Source organism: Lampris incognitus, chromosome 3, assembly GCF_029633865.1.
Source record: "Lampris incognitus isolate fLamInc1 chromosome 3, fLamInc1.hap2, whole genome shotgun sequence".
Lineage (NCBI taxonomy): Eukaryota > Metazoa > Chordata > Actinopteri > Lampriformes > Lampridae > Lampris > Lampris incognitus.
In genome coordinates this window covers 30,599,528-30,616,706 of record NC_079213.1, presented here as the reverse complement: position 1 = coordinate 30,616,706, position 17,179 = coordinate 30,599,528, and the positions used below count along the sequence as shown (strand labels likewise).

The following is a 17,179-nucleotide window of genomic DNA, read 5'->3' as shown; positions in this document are numbered from 1 at the left end:
TATAGTACTCAATGAGCAAAGTTATCTGTGTCATGACCTCAAACTTGATGTCATTCACCAAATTAAACAGTTTTACAGACACAAAAATATGGTTTATTGACTCATACCTGTTAAATTTCTAAATTAAGTTTAAATAAGGATTGATAGGTGATTGGACGTTCAAAATTGTGCAAAGTCTGCCCGTGCAGAATTCTTGATTTATAGTAATTATGGATGATGTGCGCACTGCATAGCAAAATCAACAAGGGCTAGCTAGAGTGGGTGAGAAACAAGCGATGGTGTACTACAAACACAAACGCAGGTTTCAGAAGCAAAAACTGAAAGAAGCAGCCGAGAAAGAAAATGCCAGGCTTCAAAAAATAGCCAGTTTCTTTAAAAAGAAAGACGAGAGAGCAAGCGCTACTTGCTCCACTGAGCAAGAGTCGAACAAGACACCTGCTTATGCTAGCACCAGCGTGCCATCCAACACCATTGGAGATGGTGAGAACGAGGTGCAAGGGGATGTGTCACAGCCAACGGCTACAACTGCCATCAAATCTCTGCATGAGTATCCCACGGACAGGGGACATTTTCTTGAAAAGGTAGAAGCAAATGTCAAGCGTTATATTGTGTCTATGGGGCCATGCAAACCACTGGGCCCTTATCCATGGGATCCAACACAGGGCAACCGGTGCTTTTCCACTTCCTACTGCACCAGCAAAACCATATCTGGTTTGGAGGTACTACGGACATGGCTATGCTACTTGCCCAAATTAGATGTAGCCTATTGCAAGCCCTGGTGGCTTTTTGTAGAATGCTCAGTGCTGGATGGGAAGTCTATATGGAAAACAAACAACTAGCGCAATTTATCCTTGAAAATCCAACAGCATTAGATGTCTTCTGTACATACCACATGTGCATGTGTGGTACATGACCAGTGGTGTTTGCACGGAACTATCGGCAAGGACATCATTCAGCAGGTACTGGACCAGTACTGGTAACGTCACACTGACTTTAGCTATGAACAACATGCCAGTCAGAGGACACCAGGAAATATGAGGCCAAAACAGTAGTAATTTCCTCTCTATCATTGAACTTATGGCAAAATATGACCTGGTCCTAAAAGATCTAATTAGTCGCCCAGCTTGCTCAATGAAATACCTGGGCCCATCAGTACAAAATGTACTTGTCGAGATCTTTGAAAAACGTGTCCAAAAAGAAATTCTGGATGAAATACAAGCAGCCCCATATTTTTCCTGTTATTATAGACACTACCCAGGATATAGCTAAAGTAGATCAAATGAGTCAGATCTTCAGATATACGTCACCATAGCGAGAGACGCTGGCGGTGTAACCGGTGACGTGAAAATCAAGGAGTCATTCCTTGGGTTCTGTGAGGTGTCCAATTCGTCAGCCAGTGAACTTGCCAAGGACATAATTGCATCTATAGAGGACAGTAGATTAGATCTATCAAAGTGCAGAGGGCAAGGGTATGATGGTGCCGCTTATGAGCGGCATAGACACAGGAGTACAAGCAAGAATTGCTGCCAAGGAGCAGATGGCTGTATCTAAACCTCATCCTTATTGTATTCTGTGAAGATACAAGAGGTAAGGAAGTTTTATTATACAGTCAAGCGCATATGTGTTCTTTGGGCACAGCATAAAGAGATGGACAATGCTCTCAAATAAGCCTACAATGCAGTCTGACCCGACATCACTCCCAATGTCACTTTAAAAAGACTATGTCCTACATGATGGTTATCAGTTATGAAGCAGGGACCACTTTGAGATACCACTACACCAATGTGCTCATGTTCCCCGGTCACTCCAATGACATCGCTGACTCTCTTTTTTGTTTTTCGTTTCAGAAGTTCAGAATACTCCGAAAGGAGAACCACGCTGGCCCCGAGCCCAAGGAGAACGGGACCAGCACCAAGAATGAGCGCACCCCATCCAAGCGTTCCCCCAGCAACGGCATGGCCTCAGCTAGCGAGACCTTGGCCCTGGTCAACGGTGTCTCGTAAAGAAGTGGGCACGCGCCTGTATCTCTAACCCGTGCCTAGAGCAAGACTTCATGGCCAACTCTGTCCCTGCTTGCATTAACTTAAAATCTTTAAACAGATGAGTGAAGAGTACCTAACAAGATACCGAATTCATAAGAGTATAAAAGTACAAAAAAACGACAAACGCATCTACTTTAAAAACACACGTAATGGTGTATGTTATTCTATCTATCAGTACTTAGTGCTTATTTATAAAAGGGATAAAAAAACCCAACTAGCTTGCCAAAAAAGAGCTGGTGGATATGACTTGATTTTTAAAGAAATACTGAAAAACGAGAAACAGGACAAGGAAAAAAAAAAGAAGTTCAGAATACTGACCCCTCATGAAGATACCCTACCAATACCGTTATCCAAATATAACCATGGATAACCATGACCTGGACGAATGAGAACATTCACAGAACATTCACAGACCTACCAATACCAGTTCCTCCATATTCAGCACTGACATTCAGCTTGTAAATCCTGCCCTAATCAACAGCTTATCACCCTCAACCCTCTCATTTGACTGGACAGCTTGGAAAATATTCCATTACTTTCACGACCAGTATAAATTAACTTTGCCGTTGTTCGATCCTGTCACTCTGACTTGTTTCATTACCTACGCCCATTCCGTGATGGCTATTAAAACATATACTATCAAAGTTTATCTCAGCAGCATAGGCTTCTTCTCCAAACTCATAACTGGTAGTCTGGGCATGGCCTTCAGCCACTCTCAGATAACTTCAATCCTCAAAGGACTCCTATGTCAAGAGCCAGCTAAAACTCCTCGCCACCTTCCCCTCACTACTGACTTGCTGTCAGTCTGCATCCACACCATCCGCTCCAGATACGGCACTTCTTACATTGCTCGAACTCTAGAAGCCATGTTCTTGTTTGCTTTTTTTGGTTTCCTCAGATGCTCTGATTTCACTGCCTCAACCATTCACTTCAACCCACGCCGCCATGATTGCATTTCAGACTTATTTTATTTCTCAGAGGACACCATTGTATTCCACTTAAAATAAACAAAAACCAATCAATCCAGTCAGCCTTCGCCCGTCTTTTACTTTAGAGTCCAATCACCACTGAAAACCTTTCGAGACCCTCACAAACTAATTGCTACTCTGAAAATCTCAGAGCATAACATCAACAGACCCTCTTTTCATCACTGAATCCAGACAAGTGGCTACTCGATTCTGATTCCACTATCATTTCTGGTACATACTCTGTATCTTGTCTGGCATTTTTCCTGTTCATTATTCCGGACCGCCCTTTAGGATCAAAGCTGCCATTTCAGCCTCCCGCAATGGCATCCCAGAATATCTCATACAGCTCATGGGCCGTTGGCCCTCCCAAACGTATCATTGCTACATCCGTTCAGATTTCAAAGATTCAGATATATCTTAAGTAACTGGAAGATTTGGGGGTCCATTGTTGCCCAGGTGCTACAGTGGATTCCCTACAAAGCTTCCCTACAACACAGTCAGCGAGTGGAAGAACTACAAGAACTATGCACAGCTATTATTTTTCTGTAATAAATAATTTAAACGCATCTTGTTGATGGTTTAGTCCAGTGTTTCTCAACCGGGGGTCCGCGGACCCCTAGTGGTCCGTGGTGTAATTGCAAGGGGTCCGTGAAAATCAAATATCTTTAAAAAAAGATCCTATGACATTTATAGAAATAGGATTATTTTACTCAAATGTGACTGAGACCTTTATCTACCTAAACTATAAAGGGTAACAGGACTTTTTTCTCTAATTACATCTGTTTCACAAGTGTAATTTATTGTATTTTAATAAGAGATCTCGCTCCCGTTTGCATTGTTAAAAGTTACTGCATAAAAATTCTGTTGTTACATATATCTGAAAGTTACTGAATACATATTCTGTTTTGTTACATATATCTGAAAGTTACTGCATAAGAATTCTGTTTTGTTAACTATATCTAAGTTACAACTGAAAGCTCTTATTTTTGCCCCAACGAGTGAATAAATGCTATAATGCAATTTAAAATGCAGTTTCTACTGTTTCTATCAAATTGCAACCCCCCTCCCCCAAGATCAGGTGGAGGGGTCCTCAGGGTAGATCAAAAATACGCAGGGGGTCCAGGACCCCAAAAAGGTTGAGAACCACTGGTTTAGTCCTTGCTAGTGAATTGAAGCTTCTCTAGCAATGTTTCAGGAACAGGACCACACCTCAACCACACCACTTCTGGCATTCCTATAATTACCCACCTAACCCTCTCCTCCTCTTCCCCTCTCGTATTCTGCACCCCCCCTCCTATTTCTCTCTGTTTCTTCCTCTTTTTCTTCCCCTTCGTAGGGCCCTGAGGGGGTCTGTCATTACCCGAGTGCTACGGTGGATTACCTACGAAGCTTCCCCACAACGCAGTCAGCAAGTGGACGAACTACAAGAACTACACACACCAATCATTTTTCTTTAATAAATAATTTAAACGCATGTTGTTGATGGTGTGGTCCTTGCTAGTGAATGTATGCTATATCATGTTTTTATTATGGAATTAAAAGTCTAAAAGAATTGGCTCCGGGATAATATGGTCTAAGTACACACCCTCTGTTGGTAATCCTCTAGACTGGTTTTGAGTTATGTGTAACAATGTGAGTGACATCAACCTCTCGTGAGTTTTGCGTGTTTGATAGAGGTGGATGAGTTTGAAAGAAGCAGCAGGAAGAAATTAGGGAGGAAAGGCAATGAACGAGACATCCACGAAAGGGAAAACCACTTGGATGGGATAAAATTGACAAGGTCTGGGGGCATGTGGGTAGTGTAGCGGTCTATTGCATTGCCTACCAACACAAGGCTCTCCGGTTCGAATCCTTGTGTTACCTCCGGCTTGGTCGGGCGGCCCTACAGACACAATTGGCCGTGTCTGCAGGTGGGAAGCCGGATGAGGGTATGTGTCCTGGTCACTGCACTAGTGCCTCCTCTGGTCAGTGGGGCGCCTGTTCGAGGGGGAAGGGGCAACTGGGAGGAATAACATGATCCTCCCATGTGCTACATCCTCCGGGTGAAACTCCTCACTGTCAGGTGAAAAGAAGTTGCTGGTGACTCCACATGTATTGGAGGAGGCATGTGGTAATCTGCACCCCTTCCTGGATCGGCAGAGAGGGTGGAGCAGCGACCCCGATGGCTCTGAAGAGTGGAGTAATTGGCCAGGTACAACTGAGGAGAAAAGGGGGAAAATACAAAAAAAATAAAATACAAAAAAAATAAAATAAAATTGACAAGGTCATATTTGGAGTTCTGGGCGTCCGGGTGGTGTGGCGGTCTATTCCGTTGCCTACCAACACGGGGCTCTCCGGTTCAAATCCCTGCGTTACCTCCAGCTTGGACAGGCATCCCTACAGACACAATTGATTGTGTCTGCAAGTGAGAAGCTGGATGTGGGTATGTGTCTTGGTCGCTGCACTAGCGCCTCCTCTGGTCGGTCAGGGCCCCTCTTCGGGGGGGAGGGGGAACTGGGGGGAATAGCGTGATCCTCCCATGCGCTACGTCCTCCTGGCGAAACTCCTCAATGTCAGATGAAAAGAAGCAACTGGCGACTCCATCGGAGGAAGCATGTGGTAGTCTGCAGCCCTCCCCGGATCGGCAGAGGGGGTGGAGCACCAACTGAGACGGCTCGGGAGAGTGGGGTAATTGGCAGGATACAATTGGGGAGAAAAGGGGGGGGGGATCCAAAAAAAAAAAGAGGTTTGGGGTTATGTCAGACAAACATGAAGTAGCGAGGTGGATTAAAGACAAACTTGGCGATGTCAACTTAGTTGACGTTAAAAGAAGTGGATTGATTGTTGTTGGATGTATGTCACAGACGCAGCTGAAGAAGTCATTGGAGAGATCTGAGTTACATGGTCACCAAGCATCATGTTTCCTACTCAATACAAGAGTTCCAGTTGTTGATGGCGTACTATATGTGATGGACGCAAGTAGAATGTATCAAGTGTGCATCAAGTAGAATGCAACAAAGTTACATTCTACTTGTTCTTTGAAAAACCTTAATCATCAGTATATACGTACATTCAAAATTTTGTCATAGAGCATATCTACCAAGAATTAGACATCAAATGGGACTGATACCTGACCCATATTGTTCACTCTGCTCCCACGGAACTGTTCGCTCTTTTATAGATGTTGTATGAGATTCAAAAAAGGTTGAATCCGTTCATCTGGATACAACGTTTATTGACAGACACATTTCTTCACTCAACTAAGTGACGTCTTCAATTCAATTCAATTCAATTCAGTTTATTGTCATCTTCAGTCCAAACTGACTGCAGGTATCCCCAACCTTATAAACAATACAGTACAATGCAGTACCTAACGACCGAAACCAACTACCAGTTTCATATGCAAATGTGGGTGTGACCTTTGATCATGTGTACTATTCACAGAGGATTAGCGATTGTTGGAATCACAGCATTGTAAGATGGTGACAGATGTATAACGACCGAAACCAACGACCAGTTTCATGATCAAATATGGGTGTGCACATTAACTAGAGGGTCGGGGAACAATTGCAATGACAGCATTGTTTTGTTTTTTTTTCTAAATTTATTTCTGATTTTTCCCTTTTTCTCCCAATTTAGTGGCCAATCGATCCCTATTTTAGTTCAAACACCCACTCTCGTACTGCATGCGTTCGCCAACTGCATCTCTCTGGCTGGCAGTCTCGAAGGAGACGCCTCGCCACTTTTGTGACAAGGCAAATCCAGGCCAAACCACTGCTTTTTCCCCCACACACACAGAGACACATTCATGTGACGAACACAAGCCGACTCCACCCCTCTCCCGAAGACAGCGTTGCCAATTATTGCTGCTTCATCAAGTCCGGCCATAGTCGGATCTGACGAGACCGGGGCGCGAACCCCTGGTCCCCAGTGGGCAACTGCATCGACACAAAGCCGATGCTTAGACCGCTACACCACCGCGGACTCGAATCACAGCATTGTAAGATGGTGACAGACGTACACTTAGCCCCCCCCCCATTCAGGAATGGTTGTTCCCTCTTCACATAGATGGCCTCTTTGACTCCCCATTCAAACCAGTGTTCCTCCATATCAAGGATGTGCACATCCTCCTCCCTGAAACAGTGGCCACTGGCCTGTAGATGGTGTAGACTGTAGAGTCCTGGTCTGACGTGTTAGCTCTCCTGTGTTGTGCCATCCTCTTGGCGAGTGTCTGTTTAGTTTCCCCAAAGTACAAGTCATTGCAATCCTCCTGGCACTTAACAGTGTACACTATATTGCTCCGTTTGTGCCGGGGGACCTGATCCTTGGCGTGGACCAACTTCTGGCACAGCGTGTTTTGGGGTTTGAAAGCAACTGAGACACGGTGTTTTGAAAATACACATCTCAGCTTTTCTGACACTCCTGCCACATACGGAATCACCACTGGTTTACGCTTAGACCACTGTTGTCCTTCTGCCCTCTTCGATTGGCTGGTGCACTGTTTGGGCATCTTCCTGGCTTTGACAAATGCCCAGTTAGGATAACCACACTTAACCAAGGGCCTGTTTAATGTGGGATTTCTCCCCTTCCCCGGCCGCTGTGTCAGTGGGGACGTTGTCAGCTTGGTGGTACAGCGTCCTGATGATGCCTAGTTTGTGCTCCAGTGGATGATGAGAGTCAAACCTTAAGCACTGATCTGTATGTGTTGGTTTGTGGTAAACATCAACAACCAAGTGTCCCCCATCACCAATTGCAATTTCAGTCTAAGAAGGCTACCCCGTCGTTTTTCACATCCTCCCTGGTGAACTTGATGTATTTGTCCACAGAGTTAATGTGGTTACTGAAATGTGGTATGTCCTGAGATTTAATTTTAATCCAGGTGTCGTCCACAAATCTGAACCAATGGCTAGGTGGTGTCCCTCGATAGGACATCAGAGCCCTCTTTTCCACTTCTCCCATATACAAATTGGCCACTACAGGTGAGACTGGGCAACCCATAGCACACCCATGCCTCTTTCTATAGTACTGCCCCCTGTATGTGAAATACATGGACTGAAAGCATAGTTTCAGGAGCAGACACACTTGGTCAGTGTTAAGGGTGGTCCTATTGCTAAGGGTGGGGTCGTTTTGTGATTTCATACGGACTACCTCCACTGCTTCATCAACAGGAACGCACGTGAAGAGAGACGTAACATCATAAGAGACCATTGTTTCATCCACCTCCATAATGATGTTCCTCACCTTATCCACAACATCCATAGTGTTCTGAATGTGATGTCCATTACTGCCTACCAACGGGTTAAGAATAGATGCAAGAAAATTCATGATCAAACATGTGTGATCATGAAACCGGTCGTTGGTTTCAGTCGTTACACGTCTGTCGCTATTTTACAATGCTGTGATTGCAACATCAAGACACTTCCATTCTTAGTGTCAGTAGTATCCACAAGCAACAATATATTCAGTTTGTTAGCGTGCGATAAATGTGGAATGAGCTGGAACCACTTCGCCAAATAATTTTTAAAGAGCAACGGCCAATAGGGAAACTCCCACTTGGTGTCTACCAGGGGCGTCATTGGTCGGCCGAGCAATCGTGTAATTTCAGTGACGTCGCTGGTCCCTTTATCCAGCAGCCCAATCGTGTCAAACTGATTACTCGGTCGGTAAGAGACAGTCGCGTTTGTAGGGCTGACCCGGTCCAGCCAAAAATAAATAAATAAATACTTTCATATATTTTTTAAAATGTATTTTAGAATTTTATTCATTTCATTTTTAATTTTTTATCATCATTATTATTGTTGTTGTTATTTATTTTTCATTTTTTATTTTTGTTTTATTTTTAATAAATATAAATTTTGTCAGTTGTGGTTATGGTCACCACTTTTATATAAGCAAGTGTGTATGTTTTCTCACGGTAAAGTAGAAGAGCTCCGTCTCTTGCTGATTGGCCCGTCTCTTGGCCAGACTGGGTTTGTTTAAATAGCCATCTGACACGCTGGACTTGACCGACTCGGAGGAGGGACTGTGCGTGAAGCTCTGGGACACGTCATAGTCATCCAGCACTGTCATGTCCTGGAGTGTGGTCAGAGTTGCACCCCATGTCTTCTTAACCTGCGGTGGGGAGAGGGTAATTGAAGTGACCTAAACAGCAACATTTTGTGGTGACATGCACAGGCTTTCACTGGAGTACACGTGGGTAACTGAAGAAAAATTACAGTGTAAAACAAGACTGCACATGAATGATTTTTGCTGTATGATTACCCTCCATGCTGGAGCTGAGACTCAGAAGTCTGCGAGTCTTGGTTTCTGGGTGTGTTTCATTGACGATGTACTGTCCCAGATAGCATCTGGATGTGGGCCACTTCAGGAAATGATGCGGCACTGGTGGCCTTCTTCTGGCCCTGACAAAATGGATGTGAGCCTGAAGTGGCCCACATGTCTAATAGCAAATATGCCAAATCAAATGTGGGCCATTTTTGGCAAAGATGCAGCGCTCTCGGCAACATGTGATCTGGATGTGGCCCTGAAGTGGCCCGTGTGGTAAGTGGTGGGCCACCTTTGGCAAATATGTGGCACGAGGCATTGCTATGGCTTGGTTCTGGCCCAGATCTGGTAAACAGGAGAGGACCACCCAAGTGCCATCATTCCACACAATATGTGAGCTGGATGATGTGCGGGGTGTGGGACGGGTCCGGGCCACAGCATTTTGCCATCCGGGGTGTGACAGGTTGACTTTGAAAGCTCATATTGAATGTTTGGTTGAACAGCTAAAAGGGCATTAATCTACAGTGGCGTACTTACGCAAGTAAAGGCGTGGCAGAGCACCACCATGCAAGAGCCCAGAAACAGAAAATCACTTTAATTTGTTCCCAAGTCAGCATCTCAAACTTTCGCTGATACTTGAGGCGCTGAATCTCTTATTTTGTCACTCTGGGAAATACCTTGGTCTGGATAAAACCACTTACAACTGTTGCAAATACTGCCTCGCAGGGTTTCACTCTCAGCACTTAATTATTTTAACTACAGCATTTATGTCTATGCATACTTGTTATGCAAAGCGTGTTTGTATTTACAGCATGAATGACGAGGGCAAGTTGTGTGAATCAGGACGTGCACGTGTGTTGGCGTGAGTGTGTGTTTGTATATTTAGAAGCTGCTGAGACATGCATATACAGTTCATTAATTCAGACTCCATCAGCATTTTTGTGCTCTTCAGGGTCAGATAACAGATGCCCTCTGTGCACACCACACACACACACACACACACACACACACACACACACACACACACACATCACAATCTGTTCCACAGCACTGTGCGCTCTCTGGAATACAGCACACAAACACGTGGAGTACAGGGAGGAGGTGCTTTCAGGCACCATTCAGGTTAATGTTAACATCACCTACTTAACCCCCTTTACTGCGATCCAAGTTATTTTATCATAACCTCCTCTAAATGTGTGTCTTTATGTGTAGTGTGTGTGTGTGTGTGTGATACCTCTTCGTTCTCTATCTTTAGAGAGGCGAGTCGAGTCTGGAGTTGTGTCAGGCGGAGCGTGAGTTCGGCCTGGACCTGTGGTTGGGTCGCAATCTGGGTCACCTACACAATGCCAAACAAACACAATGACAATCAGCCAGCCGCCTACTGTGGATTACAAAAGAAAAAAAAAAAGACTGGGTGCCTCTGTAGCCAAGTGGTTACAGCGCAGGCCACATGGTCGCAACCGTCGCCGGTTCGATTCCAGCCACCGACCTTTGTTGCATGTCATAACCCCCCCTCCCCGTTTCCTGTCTACCTCTTCACAGTCACTGTCTAATAAAGCTAAAAAAAATCCAAAAAGAAGGGCGTCCGTATAGCATAGCGGTCTATTCCATCGCCTACCAACACGGGGATCACCGGTTCGAATCCCCGTGATACCTCCGGCTGGGCGGGCATCCCTACAGACACAATTGGCCATGTCTGGGAAGCCAGATGTGGGTATGTGTCCTGCTCGCTGCACTAGCGCTTCCTCTGTTCAGGCAGGCGCCTGTTCGGGGGCGGGAATAGCATGATCCTCCCACGTGCTACATCCCCCTGGCGAAACTCCTCACTGTCAGGTGAAAAGAAGCGGCTGGCGACTCCACATGTATCGGAGAAGGCATGTGGTAGTCTGCAGCCCCCCCCCACCAGATTGGCAAAGGGGGTGGAGCAGCGACCGGGACAACTCGGAAGAGTGAGGTAATTGGCCGGATTCAATTGGGGAGAAAAAAAAAAGGGGGGGGAATTCCAAACAGAAATAAAAAAAAAAAAGACCATTGTTGAAGTGAACGCGTGGGTTGTTATATCCAAACGTCTGTCATTGATACAGACAACACACACTCATGTCCCTGCAGCAGTGTTCTTGGTGCATGTGTAGCCTTGATTCCCAAAATGACAATGTGTTCTTAGTGTGACAGACGCATGTGGTCGGGCAGGCAGTTTACTCACTGTGTCGCCCATGTGGGCCTGGAAGCCGAAGCGGGCTGGGGGGCAGAACGCGGTAGGGTAGAGGCCCAGCAGACGCTGCCTATCTCGGGCAGGGTCCAGGCCCTCCACGGCCCCCTCCAGCACCTCCAGGCCTGCCCTCCTGGAGGCTTCGAGGCTCAACTCCGCTGACAGGTAGGTCCTCAGAGCCCGGCTCAGACTGGAGTGGTACCCTAGGTCACAACACTGAGACCAGGGAGAAGGAAGAGAAGATGAACATGAGAATCATCACGCTAGCAGGAAAGCGGAAATAAATGTTCTATTTATGCTTCAGTGCTCTTACGTCTATAATGTCGGGAAGGTCATGGATGTAGTATTTGAACACAGCGGCATTGGTTGCCTCCAGAGTGAGCAGGTACTCGTTCCTGGCCTTCAGAGTCTTAAGTTTATTCTCTGAGTACTTCGCCTTCCTCTGATGAAGAAAGAAACAGAGAAAGAGGAAGTGAAGAGAACAGAATAGTCCCACTAAGCAAATTTTTTTTTGATTTTCCCCCGTTTTTCTCCCCAGTTGTACCAGTCCAATTACCCCACTCTTCCGAGATGTCCCGGTCGCTGCTCCACCCCCTCTGCCGATCCGGGGAGGGCTGCAGACTACCACATGCCTCCTACGATACATGTGGAGTCTCCAGCTGCTTCTTTTCCCCTGACAGTGAGGAGTTTTGCCAGGGAGGCATAGCGCGTGATCACGCTATTCCCCCAGTTCCCTCTCCCCCCCCGAACAGGCGCCCCGGCCGACCAGAGGCGGCGCTAGTGCAGCAACCAGGACATATACTCATATCCGGTTTCCCACCTGCAGACACGGCCAATTGTGTCTGTAGGGATGCCCGACCAAGCCGGAGGTAACATGGGGATTCGAGCTGGCGATCCCCGTGTTGGTAGCTAACGGAATAGACCACGACGCTACCTGGACGCCACCCACTAAGCATTTTTACTTTGATTGAACATCTAAAATTACACCTAAATGGGTACGCACCATTGAGGCTAAAACCAGGCTAAATCTGGTTGAAAAGTGAAAGTCTGTTACACGTATGAATTTGTTAGCTGGGGAGCTAACTAGCTGGTAGTAAAACTCAAGCAATAAAACGTTTTTGTAGCACAACATGAGGACTTGCATTGTTCATCTTGGACACCTAAAAGTTGTTTTAGCAATATCTAACTTATTAGTCAAACAGTATGATCAAAAAGTGGGCTACATTTAACCAGATATATTTCTGAGCTAGCTAAAAGCTAACACGTAGCCGCTACGTTGAAATGGGGTCTAGCGCTCAGTGTATTACAAGGAATTTGGTCATTGTTTGAGTGCAAAGAAGTAGGGCTGCAACTGCCAATTATTTTCTATTCCTGTTTGTTGCTGTTTAGATTTATTGTTTAGTCTACAGAATGTCAAAAATAATGATAGATGCCCATTCCCGAGTTCTCAGAGCTCCAAGTGGAGTCTTACAACTGTTTACTTGGTCTGATCAGCAGCCAAAAAAATCCCTAAAGTATTAATTCTATAATGACATGAATTGAAGTAGGCAAGCAAATCTCAGTAATCGTGAAGCTGTAACCTACAAATGTTTAGCGTTTTTACTTGATAAGCGTGTAAAATTATAACAGATCAATTGACTACTTGTTTCAGTGCTACAAAGAACCCAGACAATGTCCTTTTTTGGTTCCCGTACTTTCTCCCTCATCTTCTCCATCTTGCGGGCAGCATTGCGTCTCTGGTGGCGCTCCTCTATCCGCAGGCCGAACACCGGCTCTCCCCCGCCGGCTGTTCCCGACACACCCTTAATGCGTCCCTCCTGGCGCTCCGCCTCCCTCAGCTTGGTCTCTGCGTTGATCGTCTCCGCGTGGTACATGTGGTACGTCTTCATCACCTGGCAACCACAATCCATAATGTAACTCTGAGACACACTGACAAAACATTACATCGCAGCCGGAGGCAACGTGACTTGCTCTTTGGAATTCCTCAAGGTTATCTGGGTCCAGCCCATGTTTTATGTATTTAGGCTGGGATGCTTTTAAGGCCAGCTTAGATAAACTTGTGATGGTTATCAGCCAAACAAAGTACAGCTTTGCTGAGTATGTTCAGGGTCCAAAACATCACTGATACAGAATTTAGCTCCTTGATGGCTAAGCTATTTTTTTGGGGGGGGGGGTGGATTTTTCCCATGTCCACAGACACGTAGGTCAGGTGAATGAGACTTGCTAAATTGTCCCTAGGTGTGAACGTGTCGGCCCTGTGACGGACTGGTGGCCTGCCCAGGGTGTTTCCCCCGCCTTCTACCCAATGACTGCTGGGATAGGCTCCAGCACCCCGTGACGCTGATTAGGATAAGTGGCTTAGAAAATGGATGGATGGATGGATTTTTCCCCCAATGTCACTTGGCCAATTACCCCACTCTTCTGAGCCGTCCCGGTCACTGCTCCACCTCCTCTGCCGATCCGGGGAGGGCTGCAGTCTACCACATGCCTCCTCCGGTACATGTGGAGTCACCAGCTGCTTACTTTCACCCGACAGTGAGGAGTTTTGCCAGGGGATCATAGCGCGTGGGAGGATCACGCTGTTCCCCCCAGTTCCCCCCCCCCGAGCAGGAGTCCCCGACCGACCAGAGGAGGCGCTAGTGCAGCAACCAGGACATAAACCCACATCCGGCTTCCCACCCGCAGACATGGCCAATTGTGTCTGTAGGGACGCCCGACCACGCCAGAAGTAACATGGGGATTCAAACTGGCGATCCCCGTATTGGTAGCCAACGGGATAGACCGCTACGCTACCTGGACGCCCCTAGCTCATCTTGATTTAACATTTGAAAGGCACAGATGAGGGGCACGATGAAGATGTGATGAGGAGTCCCCGAACTGAATACGCCCAGGATTGTACCCATCGCCACCATCATTTGCATGTGAGATGGCAGTGGAAATGTAAAGGTTGTCTCACTTACGGTGTAAAGCTCATTCAGCAGCTTCATCAGATCTTCCTGAAGCTGAAAGGTGATCTCTTTACTCTGGCAGGGGAATGTGGGAGGGAAGAGAACACGAGAGAGAGAGAGAGTTACAAGAGGAAACAAAGAGAAAGCGAGATATCATCACCACAAAAGTGTAGTAGGCCCATGACTGAAAGCTGGCAAACCTATAGAATGTTTCTACCAAGACAGAATGTCAGTATGAATAAGCACTGCTCCTCCATCAGGCAGGCCGAACAGCGCTAGATAAATAAATGGATAAAGCCACACACAAACAAATGAAATCATAAATTAAACAAATGGCGGCCGACTCGTGAGCGCTGCAGCCTGCGCGCAAACTGAATTCCTGTCTCATGCATTAAACAGCATAACCGGTTTGGGAAGGAGTTATGTGGCAGCGCAGGGCCCACATTAATATTGCATTATGCTAAATGACTGTGGAATCCCAGAATGGATGATTCCCGTTCCCATAGCACCGACCAGGCAGACAGGCAGACAGCGGCCGAGCCCGTCGCCATGGCCACTGGGATGTCAGCGTTGTCATGACAGTCCCTTCCCCAAGTTTCCAATATCGCTCCGGCTGCATCCCCACATGGATATGTCATAGTTTTATGAGGCGTCAAGTCACAGCCATGATGTCACGAAGGCCTTTCCACGCTACAGCTGCCGGCACCCGCTGCACTTTAGAGATCATGAATAAAAGAGAAGCCAGAACAGAGATTAATAATGAACACACTGGGCTAAACTTAGAGGAGAGAGAGAGAGTGTGTGTGTGTGTGTGTGTGTGTGTGTGTGTGTGTGTGTGTGTGTGTGTGACTTTAATTTGCTGATCTCTAAGGTAAACCCAAAGAACCTCATGGTGATATAGGCTTTACTTTTCATTAGAATCAACTCCCTTCATGCTCCTCCTCTCTCTCTCTCTCTTTTTTTGGGGGGATTTTTCCCCCTTTATCTCCCCAGTTGTACCTGGCAAATCACCCCGCTCTCTGAGCCGTCGCGGTCGCTGCTCCACCCCCTCTGCTGCAGACTACCACATGCCTCCTCCGATACATGTGGAGTCGCCAGCCGCTTCTTTACACCTGACAGTGAGGAGCTTCGCCAGGGGGATGTAGCGCATGGGAGGATCACGCTATTCCCCCCAGTTCCCCTCCCCGCCTTCCCCGAACAGGCGCCCCCACTGACCAGAGGAGGCGCTAGTGCAGCAACCAGAACACATACCCACATCCGGCTTCCCACCCGTGGACACAGCCAATTGTGTCTGTAGGAACGCCCAACCAAGCTGGAGGTAACACGGGGATTTGAACCGGCGATCCCCGTGTTGGTAAGGCAACGGAATAGACCGCTATGCTACCCGGATGCCTCACACTCCTCCTCTCTGAAACTAAAAACAAGCTTTTACAGAAAAAGACTCGCAGCTGCCTACAGTAACTGGAGTCCTGTCTGAAACAATGTCACCATTCAGAAAAACAAAACACAAACACATCTCAATTGTTTTCTCTGGCGCTCTGTGCCGGATCCCTACAACGTGCTGATGCTCTCAGGCTTTGCAATTACATATTCATGAGCCACGGCACTTTAATTCTCATTACAAATTGCACATGTAAAGAGAGCTGATTAGTTTCCTCCCCTTCCCCGCCAGCCCTCGCGACACATTCACAACCGCAAGCCAGACAGAAGTGGCATGCAGGCATCGGGGGCAAGTCTTAAATGTATTCTGTGCACGGTCAGCACCCGCTGAAACCCTCACATACACAGCACGGGACCAGTGGCCTGCCTGCCATGTGCACAGCCTGCCCCAGAACAGCTTCACTGGCACTTGTTCATCCTCGTTCACCACAGAGACAACAAAAAAGAAAAAGGAGAGCATGTTCGAAAAGAGGAACACACTCTTCCCTCCTAAAAAGAAAAGACACCACAGAAGAGTTCTTTTCTTTCGCTTGAGGCCTGTGCAAGAAAAATGCTCAACACCAGACAAGTCACCAGCTTCGTGGCTTTTTACAGGCCGCCATGCACACGGCTTGTAGCGTGGTCACCCCGCGGGCTGACGCTGGCTCACCCTTTTGAGCAGCCGGGCTGAGTCCTCGCTGATGTGCGTGAGGCGGGTGATGACGTTGTTCAGGTAGAGGTCGCTGAGGGTGGCGTGGTCCTTACTTTCCCTCCTCACCTGGACAAAAGGGGGTTGAAGGGAGGGGACGGGGGGCAAAAGCAATGGAGAAAAAATCTGAGTTTTGATGTTTGTGCACAAAGATGGGCTCTTTCTCTCTCGTTCTCTAAAGCGTACACACTCCATCTAACCTGGTTCAGCAGCAAGTACCAACAGTTCACCGGAGATAGAAGGTTCTGGTCCTTTCTGAAAGAGAGAAAGAAATGTAACATAAGAAAAGCACACACACCCATATCCAGACACATGCCCCCCCCCCACACAAATAAATGGATGCCGAACTCTGAATACCCCCTGCACAAGTGTGCATGCATATGAACACCCCCCGCACAAGTGCGCATGCATATGAACCCCCCCGCACAAGCGTGCATGCATATGAACCCCACCCCCCGCACTAGTGTGCATGCGTATGAACCCCCCGGCACAAGTGTGCATGCATATGAAAACCCCCTGAACAAGTGTGCATGCATATGAACCCCCCGGCACAAGTGTGCATGCATATGAACACCCCCCTGAACAACACCCCCCTGCACAAGTGTGCATGTGCGCGCGCGCGCACACACACACACACACAC

The 17,179-nt window shown here is 47.0% G+C and overlaps 1 protein-coding gene across 3 annotated transcripts in view; it reads right to left on the bottom strand.

Annotated features, from left to right (window-relative positions):
* LOC130109081 (SLIT-ROBO Rho GTPase-activating protein 1-like) overlaps positions 1-17,179 on the bottom strand; it is a 42,240-nt gene that overhangs the window by 16,553 nt on the left and 8,508 nt on the right. For all 3 annotated transcript variants that reach the window (XM_056275811.1, XM_056275808.1, XM_056275809.1), the window contains exons 3-10: positions 16,739-16,793; positions 16,500-16,607; positions 14,423-14,485; positions 13,157-13,354; positions 11,776-11,904; positions 11,457-11,678; positions 10,488-10,589; positions 8,903-9,100 (exon numbers count right to left, since the gene is read on the bottom strand). In XM_056275811.1, the coding sequence (XP_056131786.1) occupies positions 8,903-9,100; positions 10,488-10,589; positions 11,457-11,678; positions 11,776-11,904; positions 13,157-13,354; positions 14,423-14,485; positions 16,500-16,607; positions 16,739-16,793 (1,075 nt within the window). The remainder of the gene's footprint in view (positions 1-8,902; positions 9,101-10,487; positions 10,590-11,456; positions 11,679-11,775; positions 11,905-13,156; positions 13,355-14,422; positions 14,486-16,499; positions 16,608-16,738; positions 16,794-17,179) is intronic.